Source organism: Medicago sativa, chromosome 2 (genome assembly GCF_051527215.1).
Source record: "Medicago sativa cultivar Bolivia chromosome 2, Bolivia_mono, whole genome shotgun sequence".
NCBI lineage: Eukaryota > Viridiplantae > Streptophyta > Magnoliopsida > Fabales > Fabaceae > Medicago > Medicago sativa.
This window is the reverse complement of record NC_140750.1, coordinates 52,701,752-52,727,551: the sequence shown is the minus strand read 5'-3', so window position 1 is coordinate 52,727,551 and position 25,800 is coordinate 52,701,752. Positions and strand designations below refer to the sequence as shown.

Sequence of the window (25,800 nt, the reverse complement as noted above, 5' to 3'; positions counted from 1 at the left end):
TTCAAGGAAGAAAGTGACCTATCAGCAGATTTACCAACCAGCATTGCAAGTTTCCTCGACAAAGGAGTATCGTCTCTATCTTTACATTGATTATCAAATGGTGACACCTTTGATTTCTTAACAGAAGTGTTCAAGGAGTTTCTGTTGTCAAATAATGGCCTCTTAACCGGCAATGACATTATAGCAGAACCTGGTAATTGCATTATGCAATCTATAATTTCATTTGCCAATGGTATAATATATAAAAGATGAAAGATAAAAGAAATCACACAAGATCAAATTAGATGAAATTTATTTTTTTTATGAAGTAATCTATTAAAATCTATACATTTTTTTAATACCAAAGACAATTTTTAAATTGTTAAAAATCTTAGTTGAATACCATTGAATTTTGTTGGACTCTTTAAAAAATCATTAAAATCCTAATTGAATACCACCTAAATTATTTCTAATCTTTTAAAATCTTGATTGAATACTTCAAGTTTTTTCTATAACCAAAAAGTCTTTTAAAATCCTTGGAAATCCCAATCCAATACACCCTCCTTATTTTATCTTATTTTAAAAATTCACTAATAATAAATTGGTTTAAAGGAGACTTCAATTAAACTAGAGCAAGTTGACGCAAATCAGAAGGGTTGCAACTGATCGTCTGGCAACACCCGACGAAACAAAAGACTCTCTATGTTGTCACAATTCAACCATTCCATTTTACAGGTATGTATGTTTTTCAATGTTGTCTTTTTTTTTTCTTCTGGGATTTTGAATGTACAGTTTTGTCAATTGCATATTTTATATTTATTACTTTGTTCATGCATCATCATGGACGTAATTGTATGTGAACTTTAAACTGCAAAATGCTTTTATTTCCCGGTTTCAATATTTTTGTTGTTTTGCTTGAAATTCTTTTATTTTTGTTTCATCTCAAACATTCATTTTCGTTCTTTGTTTTTCTTCTTGTACTTTCTTCTTGTTGTTATCTGGATATAGCAGCAAACCAACGGTTACGTAACGTTAATTTACTTGTTATGTGCCCCATTGAAATCTATCTTCTAATAATGATGATAATATATATTTTTTCTGAGGAAGAATATCAATGATAATGATTGGATAAAAAATAATTTATTTGAGAGTCAGCACATAGTGATCGTTAAATAGAAATTGGATTTCTAGATTTCAAATTCGGTACTTTTTACTATTTTTTTTTAAATAAAGTAAAAAAAATACCGAATTTGAAATTTATATTTTTGAAAAGTACTTTTTACTTTATTAAAAAATCAAAATATTTTTTTCAAATATAACAGTCTTATTTCGATCAAAATCTTCAAAACATTTTTTTTAAAAATATTAACTTTACTTTGTATATAAAATAAAATCCTTTAACATGTTCATGTTGGATATTGGGAACTCATTCTCAAGACACAGATATTTTCTTTGTATTTTTATTAGTACATAAAATACTTGATTTTATACTATATTTACAGAGGATGAAAGTCCCTTCCAAGTGATGTAAATCATTTTAATTTTACTTTTAATTTTAATTGATTATTCATATCAAATATAAAATATTTTCTTTTATGTTCAAGACTTTATATTTCTTGAATCCCAAGTTTTTTTTTTGTTGACAGAACTTGAATCCCAAGTTTCTCTTTCTTTATATAATATATTCTTTTTCACCGATCCCTTTCAAATTCAACTTATCACAAACCTTTGTTTGATATTTAACGATCATATGATCAATACTTTGGTACCTATCAAGGTAAATTTTGATTTTGTTTCATTAAAGAGATACATAAGGACAACTAATATAGTTTTCTTCATATATTTTTACTCTAATTGGAAGGAAAATCACGAATTTAATTTCTCAGTTTCACTTTTTGCTCAAAAGAACATTATGAATATTGTTAGGTCCATTTCACAGAAAACAACTTTCACTTTGTTGGAAAAATCATTGCATATATTTTCCTTAAATAAAAATATTTCGTATATATGTGTCTTGTTTTTCTTCATACATATTTGGTTTTCATGTGTTCAACCTGAAAAAGTATTTAATTTGTTTCCTTAGAATTGTTAGCATGTTGAAATATTGTTAATTTACAATTTTGTTTGATGCAGGTTTAATCTTCACCTGTGGAACTTCAAACCGAAAGTTTGATAATTCTCAAATGGGTCTTAGATTTCATTTTCTTGTTCTTATATTGGTCTCTTTCTCGTTAAGATGTGAATCATGGGGTTGGTTTTCATCAACTAAGGAGAGTCACTCTAATGAGAGGTCTTATGGAAACCAAGGAAGTTTTAGAGGTTCGAGTGCGGAGTTCTCAATTGAGGCTTTCAATGATCCAAAGGGAATGAAGCTAATAGAGAATGCTAAGAATAAAATGGTTGGATCAAATACTTGTTGGCAAAATGCTTATCAACATCTTTTTGCTGGATGTTCCGAGATTTTGGCTGCTGATGAGAAAAGGTCGAGATTGGCTTGGCATCTAAGTGATTGCTTTCAAAGGGATTCTGGAAGGGTTTCCTTTCCTCATTGTGACACGAAAACATCAATTGCGACATGCCTAAGAAACTTAGACGATCTTGCTCATAAGGTTTACCTTGAATTCTACCTCGAAACCAACTCCATTTGTTATCAATTACAGTTAAGTGCATTTGCTTTTTACCAAACTAGTTGTCAATTCTTTATTTGATTGCTTTTTTATGTTTTTGTTGCACTATGCAATAAAAAAAAAAATAGTGTATTGTTGATATCAATTCTTTATTTGATTGCTTTTTTATATATCTCATTTATTTTAAGAAGTGGTGTTTTTGTCTCAACTTGAATAATGTATTGTCTACTTTTTCAGGACACATGCATTCAAGCATGAAACTGAGAGACTTGTGACTGAATTGAAAAGTTCGGCTCAGTATGTCGAGGACAAGCTAGATAGCATTGAAGAAAAATCAGATAATTTGTTACAAGGCTCAAATCAGATTTTTGATTCTCTTGAATTGGTTAATAGTCACACACAACTAGTTGCTCAAACTGTTAAGAATGTTGAAACTCATATTGATGTGGTATTAAGGCATTCCGAAAATGTTTACGAACAAACTACAAAAATTGCAGCATCACAATCGCAACTAGAAGAAGGTCAAGAAGACATGAAGAGAAAATTAGAGGATGGTGTAGCATTGCTCAAAGAATCTTATAGTTATTTGGGAAAAGAAATAGAAAAGTTAAGAGATGAAGCCATTGAGATTGAGAATGAAGTTATCAAAGTTGGGGATACTATGGCATCAAAGATGAACACTCTACAAACGAAAGCGGAAGATATTGGAAATATGGCAGGGGTTTCCTTAGAAAAACAGCAAGAACTTTTGGACGGACAATCCACGGCACTCAAGGGACTAAATTCATTGAACGAGGTTCAATTCAAAGCATTAGAGGAAAGCAGGTAAGATTGGTTTAATGTTATAAATTTGTATTCATAAATCATATTATGCAAAATTCTAACTTTATAATCGGTGAAATGTAGGAAAAGCCTACAATATTTTTCTGAATATGGACATAAGCAACAAGAAGAGCTTTTACGACGTCAAGAACAGATGCAAGGACTTCACGATCGGTTAATGGAAAATTCAAAAACAATATTATCTGCTCAGGTTTGCAACTATTGTTTCTGAATACACATGCATCCTTAATAATTTTTTTGATTAAGACGTCTACTTATACTTATCTCTACTTATACTTTATAGGAAACTTTTGAGGCAAAACAGGCTACCATGTTTGTTGCTTTGGATAAAATATTTGCTTTGCAAAATGCCATGTTGCTTGAATCAAGAATGATTAAAGCTTTCTTCATTTATGCGATATCAATCTTCGTCATCTTTATGTTGACTAGCACGAAGCAAACCTACAATGTCCGACCCTTACTTTATATTGGTAAGTATACCAACAAGGAGTTTGTCTCCTAAAGTTATATTGTAATCATCCATGATTTGTTATGCATGTACATATAATATCAACCATTTATTTCTTCATCAACCATTTAAATTTCTCATTCACAAACTATGTCTCTAGTTTCTAAAATGTCCAAGTAATTATTGGATAAACATAATATGTTATGGACTTTTTATTTACAGAGCTTTGTGTTGCTCTCTTTGTGGAAGTACTCATTATTCGTTTAACGAATGACGACATAGAGCAACAAACATGGATAATAAACAAGGTCCGATTATTTTTTATGATAGCTGCATCGGCTCAACTTTTGGATGCAATTTTCACATACAGGTAAGTATACAAGAAATAAACATTTCATTCGTATCTGAGTTTTATACCTATCCAAAACTCATTTCAATTTTAGTGATAAAAACAATAAATAATAGAGAATTGGTTGTTAATCATGCAGGGACTATGAAAGGTTGAACCATAATATGCTCCTAACACTGGTTAATAAGATAAACAGCATGGAAAAGTTGAAGGATTCAAATTGGGATTTCGATACTACTGATTATGTGGATTGGTCTCAATTGTTAGATATTGATTTACCTGATGATGTGAATTGCCTTGATGATCCGGACTTTGTGATTCCAGAAGAAGTTGCAGAGAATTCAATCACAACCTCCACAACAAGAAATTATAACTTGCGTTCACGCAATCGTTTACATTGATTTTTCTTACCACCACAAGCACACACTACTATTTTGTAGTAATTAGAAACTTGAAATAATCTATGTACAGCAACTTATTTCCTTAATGTATTTTCATGACTTTGGATTACTAATGAATATGCATGCATGTGATCATTGTATGTGAAGGTTGACATTCTGGACACACATCAGTTAAAGTTGTCAGTTTAGAATTACTTCAATGATCCATACACAAGAATTTAAAAGTGGCCAGATTAATCTACGTGAGTTCCTTTTAATTTAGAACTTTCCCCGGATAGAAGTGCTTATTTGACTGAGTTATACGACTTATATTGTAGATTACTATGCTTAGATTCCCCCATGTAATGCTTACAGTTTTTGATTCCTTGGTGTTGAAAGAAGCGATTTGATAAGTTTTGATGTGGGAAAAGTGATTATGTTGCACTGAAGAGTGATCTTGGGCTCGTGGTAATCGATTACCAACAACTGGTAATCGATTACCTTATGCATATAGCAAACTGCGAGAACTCCATTCAAAAACTTAGAAAATGCACGGCTCACTGAATCTTGTATCTTATGCTTTTAAATTACCCCCGGATGAATTTATTTAAGGGTGAATCAAAGCTAAACATTTAATTAATACTTAATGCATTGCAAGAGTGTAAGAATCAGTTTTGAATGATTAATTTTGGATAGATTAATGACTCGGGTGAATTAACATAATAATATTAATATTATGCAATGACACTTCATCAGATTAAATATATGTAAGTGGTGATCCTAATGGATCCACGAATAGTTGGATGGGATACTTTTCAAATGGGATGACGCACACGACAATAAGAGGAGTTCCGACGTTAGCCTGATACGATAGGAATTTTTGCCAGATATGTTCATGGAAATGTGTCGGGGGTTACTCCACTCGGCTCATTCCGTAAAATCAACTCAGATAACATTGTTTGATCCACGCTAACTTAGCAAGATATGAATATGATTACATGTTATGAATGAATTTATGATACGAAGTATGGTAGTATAAAGACAACTGCTGATCCTAGATTATGTATATGTACAGACATATTGCGATCATAGGTTTCCCCGAGATTGCCAATAACCTAGGATATGTGGAATTCACTGAAACATTTTGTTTCACCCAAATCCTTTTATTTTATTTATGTTAATTAGGCTATTCATGATGAAGGTAAGCAGAGAGAAACTGGACGACTTATGTTTACTTGTCTTTTTTATTTTTTTGAGCTAATTTTTTTATAAATTTTTGAGCTAATTTTGACCTTAAAATCTTTTTATACTGATTTAAACAAGTCTTTAAAAAAATTCGTTCAAAAATTTAAAAGTTTAAGCATAATTAACCAAAGGCTAAAGTGCACTTTCCCCCCTAACTTTCAAAAACTTGCAATTTTGGCCCCCTAAGATTTAGCCCCATTGCAACTTTAATCCTTTTGGTCAATTTTGACCGGTCAATGCCTACGTGGCACGCCGCGTGTGTAATTATTGAATTTTAAAAAATAAAAAATTCACATAATCATTTTCTGAATTAAATAAATTAAAAAAGAAATCGAAAAATTAAAAAAACCACAAAAATTGAAAAAAAAAATAGAATAGGAAAAGAAAAAAGAAAGAAAAAAATGAGTTCATGGAACAAGAAATGCAGCACTTCCAGGTTCCATTAATCAAATCACACAATATAACTTCTCTATAATTCCATTCAAATCATTCATCATCTTCTTCATAATTTCTGACTGCAGTCATTCATCATACAATATAACTGCAATCGTCGATTTTTTGCAGAATACAAACCCCACATTATCAATCCTTCGGTTTCGTTGCAGACACTCCCTCACCTCTCTCAGAGATTGAGAATCAACATTGAACCTTGTCCCTTCCTTCCTTCACTCATTCCACTGACGATGAATTAGGGAGGAAAGAGCCAACTGAAACTTCTCTAGCTTGTGACTGTGATGGCTTTGTGAGAGCAATAAGTGGTAGGGAAGTGCAGGGCCATTCCTAGAGATTTACATGCGTTAGGCATAATATGAGAAAAGGACCCCTTACATAATACATCATAATTTTTTTTAGCTCATTGTTGTGATTTTATCATGTCTTGTTTTCGTTTTCCCCCCGCTTTTTACTACCAAAAAAGAACAAAAAAACAAAAAAACATGAGTGGGCCACATGATCCTAAATGCGTCTCACGTGATTTAGCATAATGATATAATTTAATTTTTTGGAACCTTTGAAAGACAACATTAAGATTAATTTCTCTAGTAGGCTTATTTTCAACTAAAATATAATTTGTTTTGTTATAAAATTATCTCATTTTCTTGGATAATAAATATGACCAATATATTCGCTCAAAAAAAAAAATATATGACCAATATATTTAATATTAGTGAAACACATTAATAGAAAGTTGGGGGGGGGGGGGGGGGGGGGGGGGGGGGGGGCAAAATTGCAAGTTTTTGAAAGTTAGGGGGGAAAGTACACTTTAGCCTTAAACAAATTTAAATTTAATAGGGACCAAAACTACATAAAAAAATTATAAAGATCAAAACATGTTATTTTTTTCATGAGGGTTAAAAACAAATTGACTACATCATTCTATATATAAAAGTTACGCAACGCCATAATTTTTGCCCTAATTAAACCTAAACCCTAGAGAATAAAATTACTGTTTTGACCCTAACCTTAACCATAATCACGAAAAAGCTATAGTAACAAAAGAAGAGAAAAAAAAGGCACGGCAAATCATTCTATATATAAAAGTTACGCAACGCCATAATTTTTGCTCTAATTAAACCTAAACCCTAGAGAATAAAATTACTGTTTTGACCTTAACCTTAACCATAATCACGAAAAAGCTATAGTAACAAAAGAAGAGAAAAAAAAGGCACGGCAAATCATTCTATATATAAAAGTTACGCAACGCCATAATTTTTGCTCTAATTAAACCTAAACCCTAGAGAATAAAATTACTGTTTTGACCCTAACCTTAACCATAATCACGAAAAAGCTATAGTAACAAAAGAAGAGAAAAAAAAGGCACGGCAAATCAAAAAAATCAAGGAAAACAAATAATGCCATAGGAAAACAAATTTTCCCTCTCTCTCACGCGTTTCTTCTTCTTCCTCTTACCATCATCACCACCGCCAACCCTCTCCCTCTCTCGACGCAAATTTCTTTCAAAGCCGCAAATTCCTGTTTTTCCTCTCTTTCTCTCACGCGTTTCTTCTTCTTCCTCTTATCATCATCACCACCGCCAACACTCTCCCTCTCTCTCTCTCTCTCTCTCTCTCTCTCTCTCTCTCTCTCTCTCTCTCTCTCTCTCTTTCCTTTGTATCTTTTTTTCATTAACGGGTTTCGTGTTTACTCCACTGTAGTTCCTTTCTTCTCTGCGATTCCACCGATACCGTTTCGCCGCCGATGGGTATCTCAAAGGAACAGCTTCTGCATCAGTTAAAGATTAACTTTATTCAATTTCATATATACCCCTAATTTCACTACCGTTGATTTCATGATTCTGATTAACTGCAATGTTTATTTTACTTTTTATTTTTTTCAGGAGCTTCAAATTGAATTTTCCAAGTATGAACATCCAGTTGTTTTAACTGTTGAGGCACAGGTAAATAAATTACTTTTTATCCTTTAAAATTTCTATCATTTTTTTATCTGATAATATATAGTGTCTGTTTTTTCTTCAGGCAAAGTATGTTGGCAATGATGACCTCGGTAAAAATTTGTTTTTGAAGGTACATTTATAATATAAGTAAAAAAAGTTACTTTTTTTTTATGATTATTGTTATTGAATGTGTATGATATATGATACCTGATAATTAATATTGTTGCGAAATAGGATAAGAAGAACAGGTTTTACATTGTTTCTGCTTTAGCTGAAACCAAAGTAGATTTGAAAGGTATGCATAATTTTGTAAACCTGTGTATGTAGTTTGTTTGTTCAATTGCTTTTATTGTCTCAGATATTAATGAGTTTGCTTTGTTGCGTCGAAGCTGAGCAGTGTTATCTCAGCGGCTTGGTTTGGGAAAGGGTGGACTAAGAATGGCGCCCGAAGAGGCTTTAGGTGAATTACTTCAGGTCTGTTTGTTCCTTCGCTATTTGAATATGTGTGTATGTGTGTTAACTGTCATTGAGATGTGTAAGCTACGTACATTCTGAAAATGTTTAAGATGTATGGTCAACTATTTTCATTGCTGCACATCATATAGTGTATAAGAGAATTAATAATTCATATTGAAGCATTCACCAATTGAATTGGCAGTGCAAATTGTTAATTCAATTAGTCTGGTCAAATGATTTATCCAATCTTTGTTATAGAAACTGTTTTTTCATAGGGTTTTCACTGTTTCTAATTTTCTTCAAATTCGTTCTGATCATCATCATATTATCACAATTCTACTAAGCTTCTTGCTTTCTTTTTGTGATCTGTATGTTGTGTATCACAATTCTACTAAGCTTCCTACTTTCTTTTTGTGATCTGTATGTTGTGATATGTGAGTTGGGATTGAGCGCACATGGAGGATTTTGACGATGAACAGTACACCATATCTTAACTGGCTTTCCTTTGTTCTGCATAGAAACAAAAGAAAAGAAGTGGTAATCACAAACTTCAACGGTGCTGGCATCGGATTTGGTATGCTAATTTCATTATCACCATTCATTCATTCACCTTCCCCAATCTCTATCTAATTCACACTGTTTTTTTTTTCTTTTGCAGGTTTTGGTGTTGGTTGCGGTTTCGGTGTTGGATGGGGTTTCGGAGGTCCGTTTCTATCTTCTATATGCTTCAATTTCATTCCTCAATTATTTTAGGCTGCAATTTGACGTTGGATTTTGTTAACTCAGAAGTCATTTTTTCATTTCATTTTATTCTAATGTTGTCACTTTAGACAAATTCGTTATTTGTGCACTTTTGATCTGGTATTGGCAGTTCAGGGTAATGTTGGTCCGACTATTGACAGTGCTTTTAGAAGGGACTTGGTTAATCTGAGGACCTGTCACATGGAATATGATATCTGCAGTGTGAGTCGTGATATCCTTGATCCATTTTTCACTCAATGTGTGATGTACTCTGTTATAAGAATCATTTGTGTTGCATGAACAAAACGATCGATGCTTTATTGGACATATACAACACTCGGTTAAACTCTTAGTCACTCAATCATTGTGTTTTTTCAATCACATACATGAAGCGCATATGTATTTGTTTATTATATTATATATTATTCTTTTGTGATCTCATGACTGTGTTCATTTGGTCAATCTCTGTTTATTGTGTTGTTGTTTGGTGACAAACTAGATTATTTAATGTCAAACCAATGTTTTTATGTAAAAAGGGAAGGCTGCCTGCTTGCTTTGCAAGAGGGTTTGGCTTAGAGGTGGCTCCTTTCGTGATGCTACGCGATTGAGGAGGCCGTTGAAAAGAAGAATGGTAAGGTTTATTTTGCAGATGGTTGGGAGATCTTGAAGAGGTTTTATAAGATTTTTGCTGTCACGTAGGTTACAGTTGTACATGCAAACCGACACCTTTTCCTGCTTGAAGTTCGAAATATGCACGGAGAGGAATTGATGTATCCTCAATTCATTCCTCCAGAGAGACTGCTACTGCCAAATCAGAGTGCTCATGAGTACATAAATCCCTTCATTCGATATGGTTATAATGCCCTTTTTCTTCCCACTAACTTCTGTCATGTAATGGTCAAGGGTTAACCCACGCTGATGTTACTACTGAAAAGTTGGTGAGTTTATTGTTAGCGTTTTCCTTTTTCAGTGTGTTGGTATAATTCTGTTTATATTTAATTCAAGATGTTTTTTGTATGTAATCAGAAGATGAATTGGCTTTGGTTCTGCCAAGCTGCATTTCCTCATGAGTCATCTGAATTTACTGTCATTGATTAACTTGGGTACACTTGGAAATTGTTTATGGACTTCTGTCATGATGAAGGAGTGTCGTGCGTATTTTCCGGACAGTGGAAAGCACTGTGCGATGCCCGTAAGTTGACTAAAGGAATGACTATCAAATTAGGTGTTACTGGAACAACCAATAATAGGGTTGTCTATCTTTGTGCACCTCTCATGTTGGTTCTGAGAACCAAAATGCCTCCGTCTGCATGTGCAGGTGAAGGTGGCCCGTATTATCGATTTGAGGAGTAATTCTAGAAAAATTAGTTGAGTTCATTCTCGCAGCTCAGATGTGATGTGTTTCTGTTAGTTTTTAGGTGTGTACTTTGTTGGTTGTTTGTATTTTTTTTTTGTTGCATTTAAGTGGCTTAGTGTTTGAGCAATGAAGGAATTATTAGAGGAGCTCTTATCCGTCGTTATGTGTACTACTTTGTTATGTCAGCTACTTATGTGTACTGTGTTGTATTCCAGTGACTTGAAGATTAAGCAATCATAAATCTGTGTTGTTCATTTATATTTTGGCTATGTTTTCATGATTAAGACTTTGGAGTCATTTTGGATGAAGTTATGAATCATGTGTTGATTGAACTTAAGGCATCTTCTAATGAAAGAATTTGCACTGTTTTACCTTTTGATAATTGAAGACCAAAATATGTCATTAGTTAGAGTCTCTGCATTTTCGGCCTCTGCATTGTAATTACTTGATGAATAAGCAACCCCTAAAATTGATTTGGAACATTATTATGCAGTCTTGCCCTTCACTATATTTGTTTGGTTGAAAGCTGAAAAAAAGGGACTAACAAAGGATATGTGCCATATTTAACTTATAGGATGTCGACCAATGTTTGAATGTTAATAACAAGACTGTATTTACATTGACAGCGTGCAGATTCAGCCTTTCAAATTTTTCAGCTATATACCATTCAACAATGATAGTACATAGGTCTATTATAACTACTCAATGCAGTCATTGGTTTTACTTGCCAGATTAAGTTACTTATGGCACTATACTCGAAAAAAACAAGAATTGATGCTAAAAAAATCTCATAATTCACTATAAAGGTTTTTTTTTTCAGTATAGAAGTTTGTCATTATAGTTTAAAATAGTTTAAAATATGAGCCATCATTCCTAAATAATATCAACATTGGCTGTCAAGTTTGCCTTATTTATGCAAATATATCTGGACAAAATAAGCTACCTGAAGTGTGATTTAACTAAGTGTAATCATAATACTATATTAGCTATAGGTGATACCTTTGTTCAGATGGTTAACTATATTAAATATATTTGTGTATATTTTGTTGTTTTTTGGGCTGGCTATGTTTTCTGTTTATATATTTTCTGCATATTTAGTTATATTGGTTTTGGACGTTTTAGGTTCTTTGCATACAAGCTTTTGGTATTTTAAACTTCATGTATCCTTAAAAACTTGAATCCTTAACAAATGATATATCTTTATACATTTATAGTTAGTTGCCCTTTCTTTTGTGCATCGTTAAAATTTTCCAAGGACTCATACCATACATTGTTGAGTTTGCTTCTCTCATTTGAATTTGTCAAAAATTGTACCATATTGAAAAGTTACTAATTTCTTTTTAGTACTTAGGATATTTTTATTCTCTTTGTTATGAATACTCAAAAGTGCACATTAAGAGAGTCCTACTCTTTTTTAGGAATTGGAGAATTTTCCTGGTAGTATATCTGCACTTTTTCCATTTGAGAGGTCTGCTACTAATGCTATGTCATGTTTTGCTGACTTGCTGTTGTAGAGTTTTTGGGCCATTTTTTCTGCTTCCGGTGTTGTTCTATTGCCGATTCAACTCACGTTTTTCTGGTCTCGGAAGATAATTTCGAAGCCCGCTTTGGTATGAGGCAGCTAGAGTTTGTGTTCTGCTGCAGATGTTCCAATCCATATATTCTGCAGATGTTAAAATCCATATATTCTTTTCATGTCCTAATCCATATTTTATGTAAAAACGACAGTTATCAAGAATATAGATTAAAAATGCAACATCTCATGTTCTATTGTATTATGAATGTCATTTTTATCTTGCCAATTTATGATAAAAAGTCTCATTGTGGGATACTTTGAATTTGCTGAGTTTGAAATGAAATAGGGTGGACTTCATGAGTTTAATTTCTTCACTGTGGGATACTTTTCTTCACCTACTTCATGAAGATGGTGTTTGCATTGATAGTACTTCAAATGTAGTGTTTAAAGAAATTTTCTAAAATGTGTAAACTCGAAAAACTTCAATTACTTTTGATTTTAAATAACATTTGAATATTAAGTTCGAACTATACAATGAATTTTTGCTTTTCCTTACTACATTTGCATTGTATATGACCCGTGCGGTAGCACGGGTGGAAAGTCTAGTTTACACCAAAAACCTATTTAACCCTAATAATAATAATTATTTCAAAAAAAAAACCCTAATAATAATAGATAGGGTTCCCTCAACAAAACAAAACGGATATAAATACAATTCCGCCGCATCAATTTTGCAAATTAATCTCATCTCCAACCGCCGTTTGCACTCTCTTCCTTTGCTTTCAACATAAACATTCAGAAGATTGAGATATCTATTGCTCCAACAAATCGAAAGGTTAGTCTTCATGTTCCCGAAGATATTGTCTTCTCTATATTTTTAAAACTACCTTTTAAATCCGTGAATAGGTTTACATGTGTATGCAAATCTTGGACTATAATAATGATGCTCACACTATGATCAACCTATTAACTTGCATTTAGTAAAATTGAGCTTAATTATAATCAGTTTGTAGAGATAAAATTTGATGACACATTGACACTTGATACCATTATTGCTCCTCACAACTTCGTGATAATTGAAAAAAATGTTACATATTTCACATTTATTTCCTTTGACATTTTTTTGGCTTCATCCATGTAATACTCATGGATATAATTTTTAGTGCTTACTAATATAATTCCTTATTTTAGTTTGCTCGTTCTCAAATTTTGAATTTATAATTTGCACCCACAAAATAAAGATATGTTACGTCTTTAAATTTCAGCAGTAAATTGTAAATCAATTCAATCTTTAAACGTTGATCCGTTTTTTTCCTGAGATCCACTTGTTCTGCATTCTCCCAAACTGGGATGCAAGAATTTTGACCCGCGATCTGCATACAGTTAAACATTGGACTGTCTTCGCAAGTACCAACCTCGCCGTCAAAGAAGAAGGTTTGCAACGAAGGCCTACACTCAGAGGCCATTCAACACCACCATCCAAAGATCTCAGGTTCGACATGGTCAATATCAAAAGAGAGCAAGTGTTGGCTAAGCTTGACTTGTTGTATTTTTGAGTTATTATTATTTCAAAAGTTTTCTTATTACTAGCAAGCAATTTAAATTAGAATTGTTGTTCAATTTCTATTTGTTGACCGGTTCCAAATGCTAAACCGTATCCCCTTTTAATATCTCCATGACTCATCATTGTTAAGAGATACTCATTTTATTCCGTTTGACCATGTGTTTCTGTTATTATGGTTAGTCAAAGGTTAGTGTCTCATCACTAACGGTTTTTTGTTAGCTTATGAGAATGTCCATTGCTTGCTGTATATATACATATGTATGGAATAAACCATTAGTTAGTAGAGAAAAATATCAATCCACACAAAGTATACACACATACAGGGACGGACCCACGTTGAGAGAAGAGTGGGCCATGGCCCTCACTATGTTTGAGTTTTTTGAACCCCACCCCCTCACAGTTCCACATAATTTCTTCAGTAGCTCATAGTTATTATAAGTGTAATATTATAAAGGGTAATATAATATGCGTACCCCAATTTAAATGCACTTCCCCATTATTTCTTTGATTTTGTTTTTTATTTTACTTTTAGACAAAGCATGGAATAATAATAATATTATGTGTTTAAAATATTTTTCTTTGGTGTTAATTAACCCAATGATTCCGAGGGCAATACGACTCTGGTAATTGAAAGTTTAAACAGAAGATAAATAAAATCTGATAAAAAATTGTCTTCCTCATAGAAAATGAACTTGAGTTAACAATTATAGAAGTTGTTAATATATTTTCTGAAACACTTCCTTTATTGTCTTAACTTTTGAAAAAAAAAAAACCAACAAAAATATTTCATATATAAGTAAATATTTAATGTTAGAAATATATATGTAGATATGGCCCTCACTATATAAAATTTCTGGGTCCGTCACTGCACACATACATACTCTCTCAGTTCATGTTTCTCTTGACACAACATTATTTTCTCACATCCAAAATACTGGGTCTCTAGATAAAATCTCCTGTTATCTTTGAGATAAATTTGATCCGGCTATGATTCATACCGGGGAAGGAAGGACTTGTTGTATCTTGGGAGGATATGCACTTATGAGTAGATAAAATCTTCAAGGACAGTGACTATGTCATGCCTCAGGTTACATGTTGTTTTGCAGGTTTCCTCTAATTTGAAAATGAAGCTTTTGATGGAGCCGTGTCGGCAACCAAATTTGATAAGTTCCTTGTGTTTTATTTTACTTTATTATTAGTCATATTTATTTGTTAATTATGATATTTCTCTTTTAGTTTACAACAAGACTTCCCACGATATCATGGTTAAACATAAGGACAAAATATAGGTAACACGATAGGATATGCCACTGAACTAGAATATATTTCGGTGTCATCTTAGTTGCCCTTCTCTCTTTAAATTTAAACAATTTAGATTCAATTACTCTTGTTCTTTGGTTCCTCATAATTGCTAAAGAATGAGTTTTTCATTGAATTGTTTCCTTTATAGTTAAAATCTGAGAATTCATAGAATTGATACAACAACATAGCTATTTATAGATGAGCTAACTTTGTGATGAGTGATGACTCAACACAGAGTTCGTTACACACTCTATATTTTTTTGACAAAAGAGTTAGTTACACATATAAAGCTGTGTTTGGCTACGTACTTTAACATGTATGTATTCTTTCATTTCAATGAAAAATCCTTCGTAAATTTTTTAAAAATGACCAATTCAATAGTTAAAATTTAGATCCTTTTAACAAACCTAGTAAAAATTTAGCATTTTAATCTTAAAATATCGACTTTAAATTATCTCAAAGACAGTTGTAAAAATGATCATTAGTGTCACTTTGTTTTTACTTTTTTGACAAGATAGTTTCATTTTGATTAATAATTTATTTCATTCACTATTTTAAAAAATATATATCTACTTATACATGAATAGACGTGAATAGGGGTGTGAATATGCTAGGTTGAGCTAGACTTTGTAAAAGTCTGTTCTGTGAAATTTTTCAAAGCTCAAGACTAGATTGGAACCTATCTTATATGTAGCTCAATTGGTAGTGGGAATGCATTGAAGTAGTACTTAACCCCTGGTACTAGGTTCGATTCCCACGGGAGGCAAAAACACTATCAGGGGGATAGTGATTAAGCTTGTGAGTAACAGTGCAGTGCAGGGGGGTGCAGTGCCTTGCGAGGGGCCCACCTGGGCTGTTACAATAAAATTACTTTTGCCCGAATTTAACCTTTTGAAAGTTTTTTTCAACCATTTGAAAGTTTGGTATGAACTGCTAGTCCGTTTAAAAGCTTATCTCATATGAATAAGTAATTTTATCTAAGTTTAAAATAAACTAGCGAATTAAAAGATAAATGAGATTAAACTCTTGATATTTAACATGAATTTTTAGTGAATTTTAATATATATGATATCATATTTCAACTGTAGTTTATAATAATACATTTGAATATGTAAAAAAAGTGATGTAGACTACTAAGTTTGACTCTCCAAAAATGTTAACAAATTTCTAATTTAATTTCAAAGTGCAAATTCTAATATAATAATATTAGTAATTAATAATATTGGTTATATTTACTCTTCTGGGCCGGTCCGATACGCCTAAAAAACTTTTTCTATGGCATGTTGCTTGGCCTTATGCTTAATATGCTTCTAAAAAAGTATAAGTCTTCTCTATTTTAAAAAAATAAAATAAAATCATAGTCTGACTAGGCGTTGTTGCAGGTTAGGTCGTACACCTCAGTAGGCGAGCCTAATCTATTCTCACATCTAAGATATTTATTGTGTATTTTTTTTCATCTAATTTTACATCAATTTAACTAATTTATTTACAATTTTATCTTTCTTTATCTAATCAAAAGCTTTTAAATGTGAATGGTAAAATAAGTTGGTTTGATTATGAAGTTTTTTGAAAAATTTCCCTCCAACACCAACACATCAACTAACCGCGCCATTTTCGGACCACCGCAACCGTCTTTGCATTCTCGTTGGAGAAGCCAACTTCATTCTTCTCCGAAGCACTGGTGATTCCGATTTTTTTTTTTATGTGTTTTCAGTAACAGTGTGCAATTCTTGATATCACAATGAATGGCGTTTTCAATTTCACATTCTTGATAAAATGCAGTTTCAATGGTTGAAATGATCTTTGCTTACGGTCCTTGTTGTTTTGATTCTCTTAACATGGAAAACTTGGATTCATTCTTGATAAAATGTTGTTTCAATGGTTGAACGAAATTTGAATACCGTTTGATGCATTTTGTTTTTCGATTATTCAATAGTTTTGAGCGATCTTTACAATAATTTAATTTGAGAAAATATGAATATGTGTTTTTTCCTCTTTTCAATTTGTTGTATGCAGCAAGAGTCCCTACGGTCGAATCACAAAAAGAAAAGCAATCTTTGGAATTTGGTGATCTCTAAGAGTAAAGGTATTATACAAGAATTAACAAATTTCATATTTAAGAGTTTATAGTCATAGTGTTTCTGTAACATATGCAGTCCTTTAAATTTAAATTTATTTTTTTACTTCTGTGAAGTTTTCGGATTATTCAATTAAAAGCTAAGTGTCAAGGGGAAAGAATTAAACATCTTAGTTACTTCACCGAGCACCATCCTACTTGATTTGAGACATTCCTCACCGAGACATTGTAAAGCATCGTTGATTTGAGATGTAGAAATTTCTTTCTTAGATGACTGGTTGATTATTGGTATACGTAAAAGGTGTCAAATTCCTCTCCTCAATCTACACACACACACACACAAGTACCTTAATCATCATTGAATTAATATTGAATTTCATCTAAAAGTTCATTCCCTAAATTAATTAAAGTTTCATCTAAAAGTTTTGCCAACTACGATTAATTCCAAAGAATCTAACAACTTAGGTGCTTCACCGAGTAATTTCCTTTGATTTGGGACTTAAACATTCCTTAATTTCCCTATTGATATAAGGTGTTACATTCCCTGTTGAGACATTGTATAGGATCATGCAGTTCCTTGTTTGATGAATGATCACTTTTTGGTATATGTACCTTGATTTCTGTTTGTCAATTGTTACTAACACAACAGTAACCATAATTCATATTGACTTGTTTGGTTGCATATTTATATGCTTTCTTGTGTTGACTTTGTTGAAAAATTGCACCTTGATGGGCCAGCTTTCTATTTGTTATATCTTGTTTTACTTTCCAATGAATTGTGGTTTTTGTCGTCTCTTCATTATGGATATTGTTTCTGATTTGGTTTTGTTGGGTGACTGTAATACAGATGAGTGATGACGAGACAGAATTTCCTGACAGTACCGATTCATCTGGCAGTACTGATGAGTTAATTCAAAATCTTGAGGATGAACTAGATGATGATGGTTCAGACAACTCATCGTCCGATGAAGAAGCTGAAAGCCAAGATTCCAGGTGCTCTCCATCACCTATTTCATATTACATGTGTTACAGTATTAGTTAAGCTATTGCCTAGTTGATTTTACTAATTTATTGAAATTTAGTAGGTGTGAATAATTCATATTAGGTTGTGATTTGTGAGAGGACTAAACATTGTCTAGATATAGAGTACTGTGGTCTATTCAGTAGGAACAATGTTTATTATTGTAGTGGTCTCAATTTTGATAGAGTGATTCTTGTTTCCAAAATCTCATGAAAGATTGTCATGCAAGTTTCCGCCATCAACTATATTATTAAATGGATAACCTAATTACCTAAAGGGTGAAATACAAATCAATAGATGGAGCCGGCAGTGTAAGAATAGTTAATGTGATGTTGCTGCTAAATTCTGTTTTGCAGAATTAGGAATATTGGTACTGCACTTAAGTGCTGGACTGAAACATTAAGAGGGAATCGTTTGAGGATTTTGATGTTTCTCAACGTTAGCTCCTTTTTTGGCAAAGTAATTAATGTAAGTATAGTTATGAGTGAATGATGCAACAAGAGCAGTGGTCTTGTATTTAATTGCCTCATATACTTAGTCTTGTCCTGGTTGGCTAGAGCATAATTTGTGGAGTTTCTGTCGCAATTGAATCCTGATGTGTAGGGCTGCAAAGTTCATGGCGGTAATGCATACTAGTTTTGAGGTGTTTTGACAGAGATGCAGCAGCAGCACTGTGTCTTGGTCTACTAAGTCCGAATACGTAGTTGGATGTGATAAGATATGGATACGTGAAATTTTTTAAAGTGCATGGCGGTAAATTCTAGCTAAGAATATGATAGTAACTGGTTTGGACAAACATAAGGTGAAGGAAGTATTAGAAAGTTGAAACTTGTTAGGATGCCAGCAGCAGATCTAGCTAATAGTAATATACTATATTACTAACTTCACTATGTCAATTCAAAGATAATAAATTAAAACAATTTTTTAGCTATCATTTGCTTATGTATGAAATATTATTTTTTAGATAATAGTAAGCATAAAGGAATATTATAGAAAATTATATAGGTCAAACTATTGAGAGATATCTGGACTCAAATGACCTATTTTTAGACATGTTTCATAAGATAACATTTTTGTGTTGTTTTATCCATGAAGCTGAATCCACCTATTAGGAAAATACTTTGATTCTTCTTGTTATTGTGGACCAATTAGCATCAACCTTTGGGAGAAATATGGTTGTAGGGTTCTTATTATTTTTTGCTTATTCATGTTATTTTGTCTAAGAGAGTGTAATGTATTCTTTGAATTTTATTTTATTATTTTATTGTTTCATGTTTTTTGATTAAATTTCACTCTTCTACACTTTATTGTACAAATTTGGACAGAATTAAAAGACTTAAGTCTGATAGCACCAGTGAAACTGAGACGTCCACTTCAGCAGGAACCGCGGAACAAAAATTAGGTAATTCTATCGTTGTGGTTGTCTCTTTCTCTCTCACTCTCTCTATGTTAATACTTAATTGTTGCACTTTCATCTGTGAATGTAGATGTATGCATGCACCCTGGCTCATTTGGAGGCATTTGTATACATTGTGGGCAAAAGGTGGATGGGGAATCTGGTGTGTCATTTGGGTATATACACAAGGTAAAAATTAATTGTTTCTAATGATTATCTTACGGGATACTAATAACATAGATTTGGATAGTTGTTGTTGCTACATGTCGCTATTATTTTCGAATGACTGTTGGATCAAGTTGAAATATTTGTTAAAAAGCTAATTCCTGCTTCAGTGGTCATGCCCAACAAGTATTGCTCCGAGCCTATAGGCATACAGCTGGTTTGTTGGTTAAGGATGGCAATAGTTAGTGTCGGTCCTCGTAGCCACGTTTTCAATAAAAATAAACAATTTTGTATGGGTAGCAACTTCAATACTCTTGCTCACCGGTACCTAAGTACTTGTACATGCTACTCGCACTGTAACAAAGAAGTTCCATAAGTAAATATAAACATTTAGCCTATAGAATCCATAACATTTAACAAGACAATTGCTAACTTGCAAATTCCGGGATGGTATTTCAAAATCTGTTAAAAATTATCTAATTTGCAATTTTGCTAATAAATATTGCTCATCATAGACAAGTTTCTAGAGAATATTATCTCTCTTGAGAATACTAAGCACGAATTATGTTCCCAAGACAGCATTCAGGACTAATGAGGGCCATTAGGAATACACGGTAATTCCCTATGGACTTAAAAAATTCCCACTACATTTTAAGTCATTAATGAATTCATAAGACCCTGTTTGAGTAAGTTTCTTCTGCAATTTTTTATGACATCCTCGTATTTTTCAGCAACTTAGAACAACACCTAGACTACTCAAGCAAGGTGCTGTTATCGATGAGTTAGGATTAAGGATTTGATGCTCAATAGATTGAGAGATTATCTATAGAGAGGGAAATGTAACTAATAGTTGATGAGCTCAGGTCATTGTTGTAAGTCAGAATTGGGACACTCTAGAATTTAGCACTTTTATATCATTTTTACTCAGGTCACATTGATCCAAACAAATTTCCTTATAAAATCGTTTAAATTGTTTTTTGTCTTTACCTTTGAATTCTTGTTGTATCCTATCATACACACAACCCAACTATTTATTCTGCATAATTTATCCAAGTAACAGGTTGTTAAATATGTAGATTTTTGTATTTTCAGGGACTAAAACTTGATGATAAGGAAATTTCTAGAGTGCGCGACATAGACGTGAAGAATTTATTGAATCGTAGAAAGCTTTGTTTGGTTCTGGACCTAGATCACACACTGCTAAATACCACTTCTCTTTATCGTTTGAGCTCAGAAGAAATGCATTTAAAAACCCATACAGATTCTCTAGAAGGTAGTTGTCATCATTAGTTTTTATTAAAAGTGTCAGTTAATGCATTTCAAACTCATTTATATGCTTCATGGTCATGAATGCATTTTCTTACTACTCTTTCTTGATGTTCTGGGTTTATATGGCTTTTTATATATGCTGCCTTTCTGAACATGTATATGATGAAACAATAGATATCTCTAAAGGTAGCCTCTTCATGTTGGAGCATATGCAAGTAATGACCAAGTTGAGGCCCTTTGTCCGCACATTTCTTAAAGAAGCAAGTGAAATGTTTGAAATGTACATCTACACCATGGGTGATCGGCAGTACTCATTAGAGATGGCCAGGCTGCTTGATCCTCAAGGGGTATACTTCAAAGATAAGGTAATTTCTCGAGATGATGGGACTCAAAAGAACGTGAAGGATCTGGATCTTGTGTTGGGCGCAGAAAATTCTATCTTAATTCTTGATGATAAAGAAGAGGTGAGTGCACTGCTAGTTTCTGACTTATTTTTGCTGAATTGTTTAATTGGATGTGTTGAAATTTGAGAATTTCTAACAGGATGGCAATCTCATAATTTATGTGGACGTATTAACAAATTAAACACTGTTCTATAATATGAATCAAAGAAATCTACAATCATTAATTCCTATGCCCTATCTCCCACATCATTGGATACTTGAACTAACAGCTTCTTAATCATTGGAAGGAAACTCAGAGTAAAATTAATTTGGAACAGCCATATGAATCTTATGCCCTATATCTCATTTCAAAGTAAAATTGATTTGGAACAGCCCTACCAACTTATATTGCGGTCTCTAATCTAAGAGAAAGTTCAATTTTTAGTTCATTCAATTAACTTGAACTAACTACTACTACTACTACTAGCATACCCGATTCTTGTCTTTCATGTGTGAGGGTTTTAATGTAGTAGTTTTTCCTGATTGTTGGTTAACTTGGTGTTTTTATTTTAATACTTTTTCCGAATTATAATGAATCATTCCTCTAAAGTTTATTCCCTATAAATGAAGTTCATAGTTTGAAATGCGCTAAAGATCTATTCATTTAATGATTCAGATGTCATTGTTTATCATTTGAGAATCAATTAACCGAATTCACTTCCTTTATTGAGTTGTATGAAAATGTTGTAGGTATGGCCAAAGTATAGAGATAATCTGATATTGATGGATAGATACCACTTTTTCAATTCAAGTTGTCGGGACTTCGGCCTCCAATGCAAATCACTTGCTGCATTGCATATTGATGAGAATGAAACTGATGGTGCGCTTGCCAAAATACTCGAAGTGCTAAGACAGATCAACTACAAATTCTTCGATGTATGTCAGATGAGTTGTTGATAAAAAATTTGTTGTATTTGATATGTTGCTAAAACTGTGTGGTGGGGTTTTGTAGGAACTTCAAGGAGATCTTGTTGATCGAGATGTGAGGCAGGTAGTTATTTATCTTGTTGATACTTACCTTCTAGTTCTTGCATTTTGTATTTTTGTTGATGGAAATATAAGTTAATTTGTATCCATGCAATCAATTCTTGTTTTCCAGGTTTTGTCATCATTTCGAGGTGAAGTCTTAAGAGGATGTGTGATCGTTTTCAGCCTTAATTTTCGTGGTGATTTACGAAAACTCAGGAGGATAGCAGAGCGGTTAGGAGCTACTTGTTTGAAAAAACTTGATCCCACTGTGACACATGTAGTTGCCACAGATTTTGTAACTAAGGAGTTCCGGTGGGCCGTGAAAGAGAAGAAGTTTTTGGTTAATCGTCGTTGGCTAGAGGCTGCAAATTTCTTTTTGCAAAAGCAGCCTGAGGAGAACTTTCTTTGTCAAAATGCACTAGTTTCTGCTAATTAGTTAAAGAGTGATGTTACAAGGATTTTGTATTTGTGAAGATCGATGTGGAAGGAACTGAGTTTCATTTGATACGTAGGTCTCACTCTCATAATTGATGTTTGGATTTTACTCAGTATAGAGAAAGCCATTATTTGTGACATTTTGTTGTTCTCAAAAGTTTAGGATTTTATACTTCCTATGTTTCTGTTGTTAAATGTTTTTAAACATCAAGAAAAACAATAAATAATTGCTTGGATGAAAAAACTTTATTAAATTGCCTTGCTTATTTAGAATATAGTGCAACAACAATACATGTAATGTTACTGTTACATTTAAGGGAAAATTGAATTAATTGTGGCTTTTGTCCTATAATGAGCGAAAATTTTGATCGTTTCACAAAATTATCCTTTTATTATGTGCTGTTGTAATCTCATTACCATAAAAACATAGTGGATTACAAGCTTAACTATAGTTAGTTACTAGACTGTGCAATTACTTTGTGTAATTGTTGTAAATAAAGAATGAAAGTTATGAAGTGCTTTAAAAATGGAACAATAAGAAAAGAAAAAAGAGTTTCATAATAGTCCTAAATAATGAAACTTATGTTCATCGTTTTTAAATGAAATTTGCTTTGATTGTCTTCTTTTCTCGAGGACTGAGTTCATTATCTACACTTTTTGTAACCTTAAAATCCAACAAATTCACATGAATTGACAATCATATGCAAAGAGTTGAAGAAATTAATTAATTCAGTCATGGAATTGGCCTAGCGGCATCGTTATCGGAATTTCGATGGGGAGGAAAAAGAAGCGTGTTGCTTCAAAGGTCTGGTGTTATTACTGCGATCGTGAATTCGATGACGAAAAGATCTTGGTTCAGCATCAGAAAGCCAAGCACTTTAAGTGTCATTTTTGTCATAAGAAGCTTTCCACTGCTGGTGGCATGTCTATTCACGTTCTTCAGGTCCACAAAGAAAACGCCACCAAGTATATTCTCAACTATGTCTATTGCAGCCTCAATCACTGGTCCTTCACAAAAAATCCAATAATATTCCTTAATTCAGTCATGTATAGTTTCAAGTTTGTAGCAAATCAAAACTTCCTCAAAGCCATGGCAAGGTGAATGATCACTATGAAAGCTGAATACTCCTTGATCATGTGTGGTAGCTGTATGATGAATGGTAAAATTTGAGCTTAAGTTGAATTGGAAAAACTATTAGTTACTTTATTTTTTTTACATGTTCTACTCTATGGGTTAGGTCTATCACCAATTCCATGCAGGCTTCTCTTGTTCAATGAGACTTCGCCTTTAAAAAAATGGATGCATATTGGCTTCATAAGCGAACACTTTGAAAAAAGAAAAATATGTTCAAGCCAAGATAGTAATCAATTGATGGAACCATGAATTGACATTGTGTTTACGCTCCAGTTATAATTAATTTGAACGTTTCAATTGAGGCCTCATCCTAATTCGAGCAGTTTAAAACAGTTGAACCATGACCTCGAAAAATCTCGTCAATTTGATGTTGATTTGATTTTTATAACATTGATTATAACCAAAGCTCTCTAACGTTTATAAAATAAGAATTAAGGATTATTGGCCGTTGGGAGTATTTGTTGGACTTAATTATTACCGGAAAACAGTCATTTTTGAGGCAGCATTGATATATGATGAAACGATACCTTTTCATGGATTGTGCACTAAGGCATGTGAACCATCTATATCAACAGAGTTAACATTTTTGTTCAGATTTTGAAGGAGGCATAGATCTACACGAAGAGGGAGATGAATTTTTGAATGCATGGAACTCTTTACTTGTTGAGCATAATGTCTTGGAAGGTTTGTGGTTGCATATGTTTTTTCAATTGAAGGAAAAATAGGCATGGACTTATGTTCGGAAAACATTCACCGAAGGTATGAGATCTACAAAATTAAGTGAGAGCTTTAATGCTGATTTGAAAAACCATTTGAAATCGGATTTAGATTTGGTACAATTGTTTACACACTTTCATAATAGGGCTGTCAATGGTAAACGGAACAATGAGTTTGAAGTTGAATATGAATCAATACATAAGCTTCCTAGATTGAAAATGAAGAAGGCCCGTATGCTCGTCCAAGCCAGAAATGTTTACACCCCAAAAATATTAGAGGAATTCTAGGAGGAATATGAGGAATGTCAAGACACTTGCATAAAGGTTTTGAAAGAAAGTTTGTATGTTGTCACAAATTATGATAATGTAAAAGAGAGGACAATTATGGGAAATCCTACGGAACAAAAAGTTTCTTGTGATTGTCATAAATTTGAGACACATGACATCTTATGTAGTCATGTTTTGCAAGTTATGGATGTCATGCATATTATGTACTAAAGCGATGAACAAGAGATACAGGGTTGGGAAGTAATAAAGATTGGAAAAGGATGAATGTTGAATCAGACACGAAAGCCCATTTCATGAAGTGATACAGTGAGTTGTGTCCTCAAATGCTTAAAGAGACCAACGAAGCTTCGAAAACTCAAAACTCACATTTTTGTCCAAAGTTTATGAAGAGTCCAGCAAACTATTTGAAGATATGTTGGCCAAAAAATATGTCGATGGAGGGAATGGTTCATGTAACCATATCAATTGCAAATGATGAAATTGACAACAACACGGAAACCGTTGTCAGGGAAAAAGGCATAAAGAAACAAGATTGTTCACGTTCAACTAAAAAAAACAAGCCAAATCTTGGGTTGAGAAAGCATCTAGGAAGAGAAACAAAAACTTACATTCCCAAAAAAGAGAAAATCGCAAGAAAATGTAGTACAATAGTTATCAGTAAGTGTTTTACATTATTTTCTTATCATT

At 32.8% G+C, this 25,800-nt stretch overlaps 2 protein-coding genes, 2 long non-coding RNA genes and 1 pseudogene across 4 annotated transcripts; all 5 read left to right on the top strand.

Annotated features, from left to right (window-relative positions):
- The first annotated feature begins 1,987 nt into the window (after positions 1 to 1,987).
- On the top strand, positions 1,988 to 4,814 carry LOC146948823 (protein GAMETE EXPRESSED 1-like). Its single transcript, XM_085745010.1, has 6 exons — positions 1,988 to 2,638; positions 2,844 to 3,431; positions 3,513 to 3,639; positions 3,733 to 3,919; positions 4,120 to 4,267; positions 4,386 to 4,814. Exons 1-6 carry the CDS (start codon positions 2,163 to 2,165, stop codon positions 4,645 to 4,647), a joined length of 1,788 nt encoding a protein of 595 aa, XP_085601136.1. The 5' UTR covers positions 1,988 to 2,162; the 3' UTR covers positions 4,648 to 4,814.
- A 2,771-nt stretch (positions 4,815 to 7,585) lies between these two features.
- On the top strand, positions 7,586 to 9,677 carry LOC146948822 (uncharacterized). The gene is made up of 4 exons (XR_015027036.1): positions 7,586 to 8,393; positions 8,498 to 8,558; positions 8,661 to 9,293; positions 9,378 to 9,677. It is a non-coding gene; the product is annotated as an uncharacterized LOC146948822 (long non-coding RNA).
- Positions 9,678 to 10,060: 383 nt separating this feature from the next.
- LOC146948821 (uncharacterized) lies at positions 10,061 to 11,075 on the top strand. Its single transcript, XR_015027037.1, has 3 exons — positions 10,061 to 10,091; positions 10,160 to 10,398; positions 10,487 to 11,075. It is a non-coding gene; the product is annotated as an uncharacterized LOC146948821 (long non-coding RNA).
- Positions 11,076 to 18,123: 7,048 nt separating this feature from the next.
- Positions 18,124 to 23,218, top strand: LOC146948820 (RNA polymerase II C-terminal domain phosphatase-like 4). The gene is made up of 8 exons (XM_085748433.1): positions 18,124 to 18,269; positions 19,623 to 19,699; positions 19,785 to 19,882; positions 20,951 to 21,131; positions 21,302 to 21,591; positions 22,261 to 22,446; positions 22,523 to 22,561; positions 22,670 to 23,218. Exons 1-8 carry the CDS (start codon positions 18,124 to 18,126, stop codon positions 22,973 to 22,975), a joined length of 1,323 nt encoding a protein of 440 aa, XP_085604559.1. The 3' UTR covers positions 22,976 to 23,218.
- A 528-nt stretch (positions 23,219 to 23,746) lies between these two features.
- Positions 23,747 to 25,756, top strand: LOC146948819 (protein FAR-RED ELONGATED HYPOCOTYL 3-like; annotated as a pseudogene).
- Positions 25,757 to 25,800: the final 44 nt, after the last annotated feature.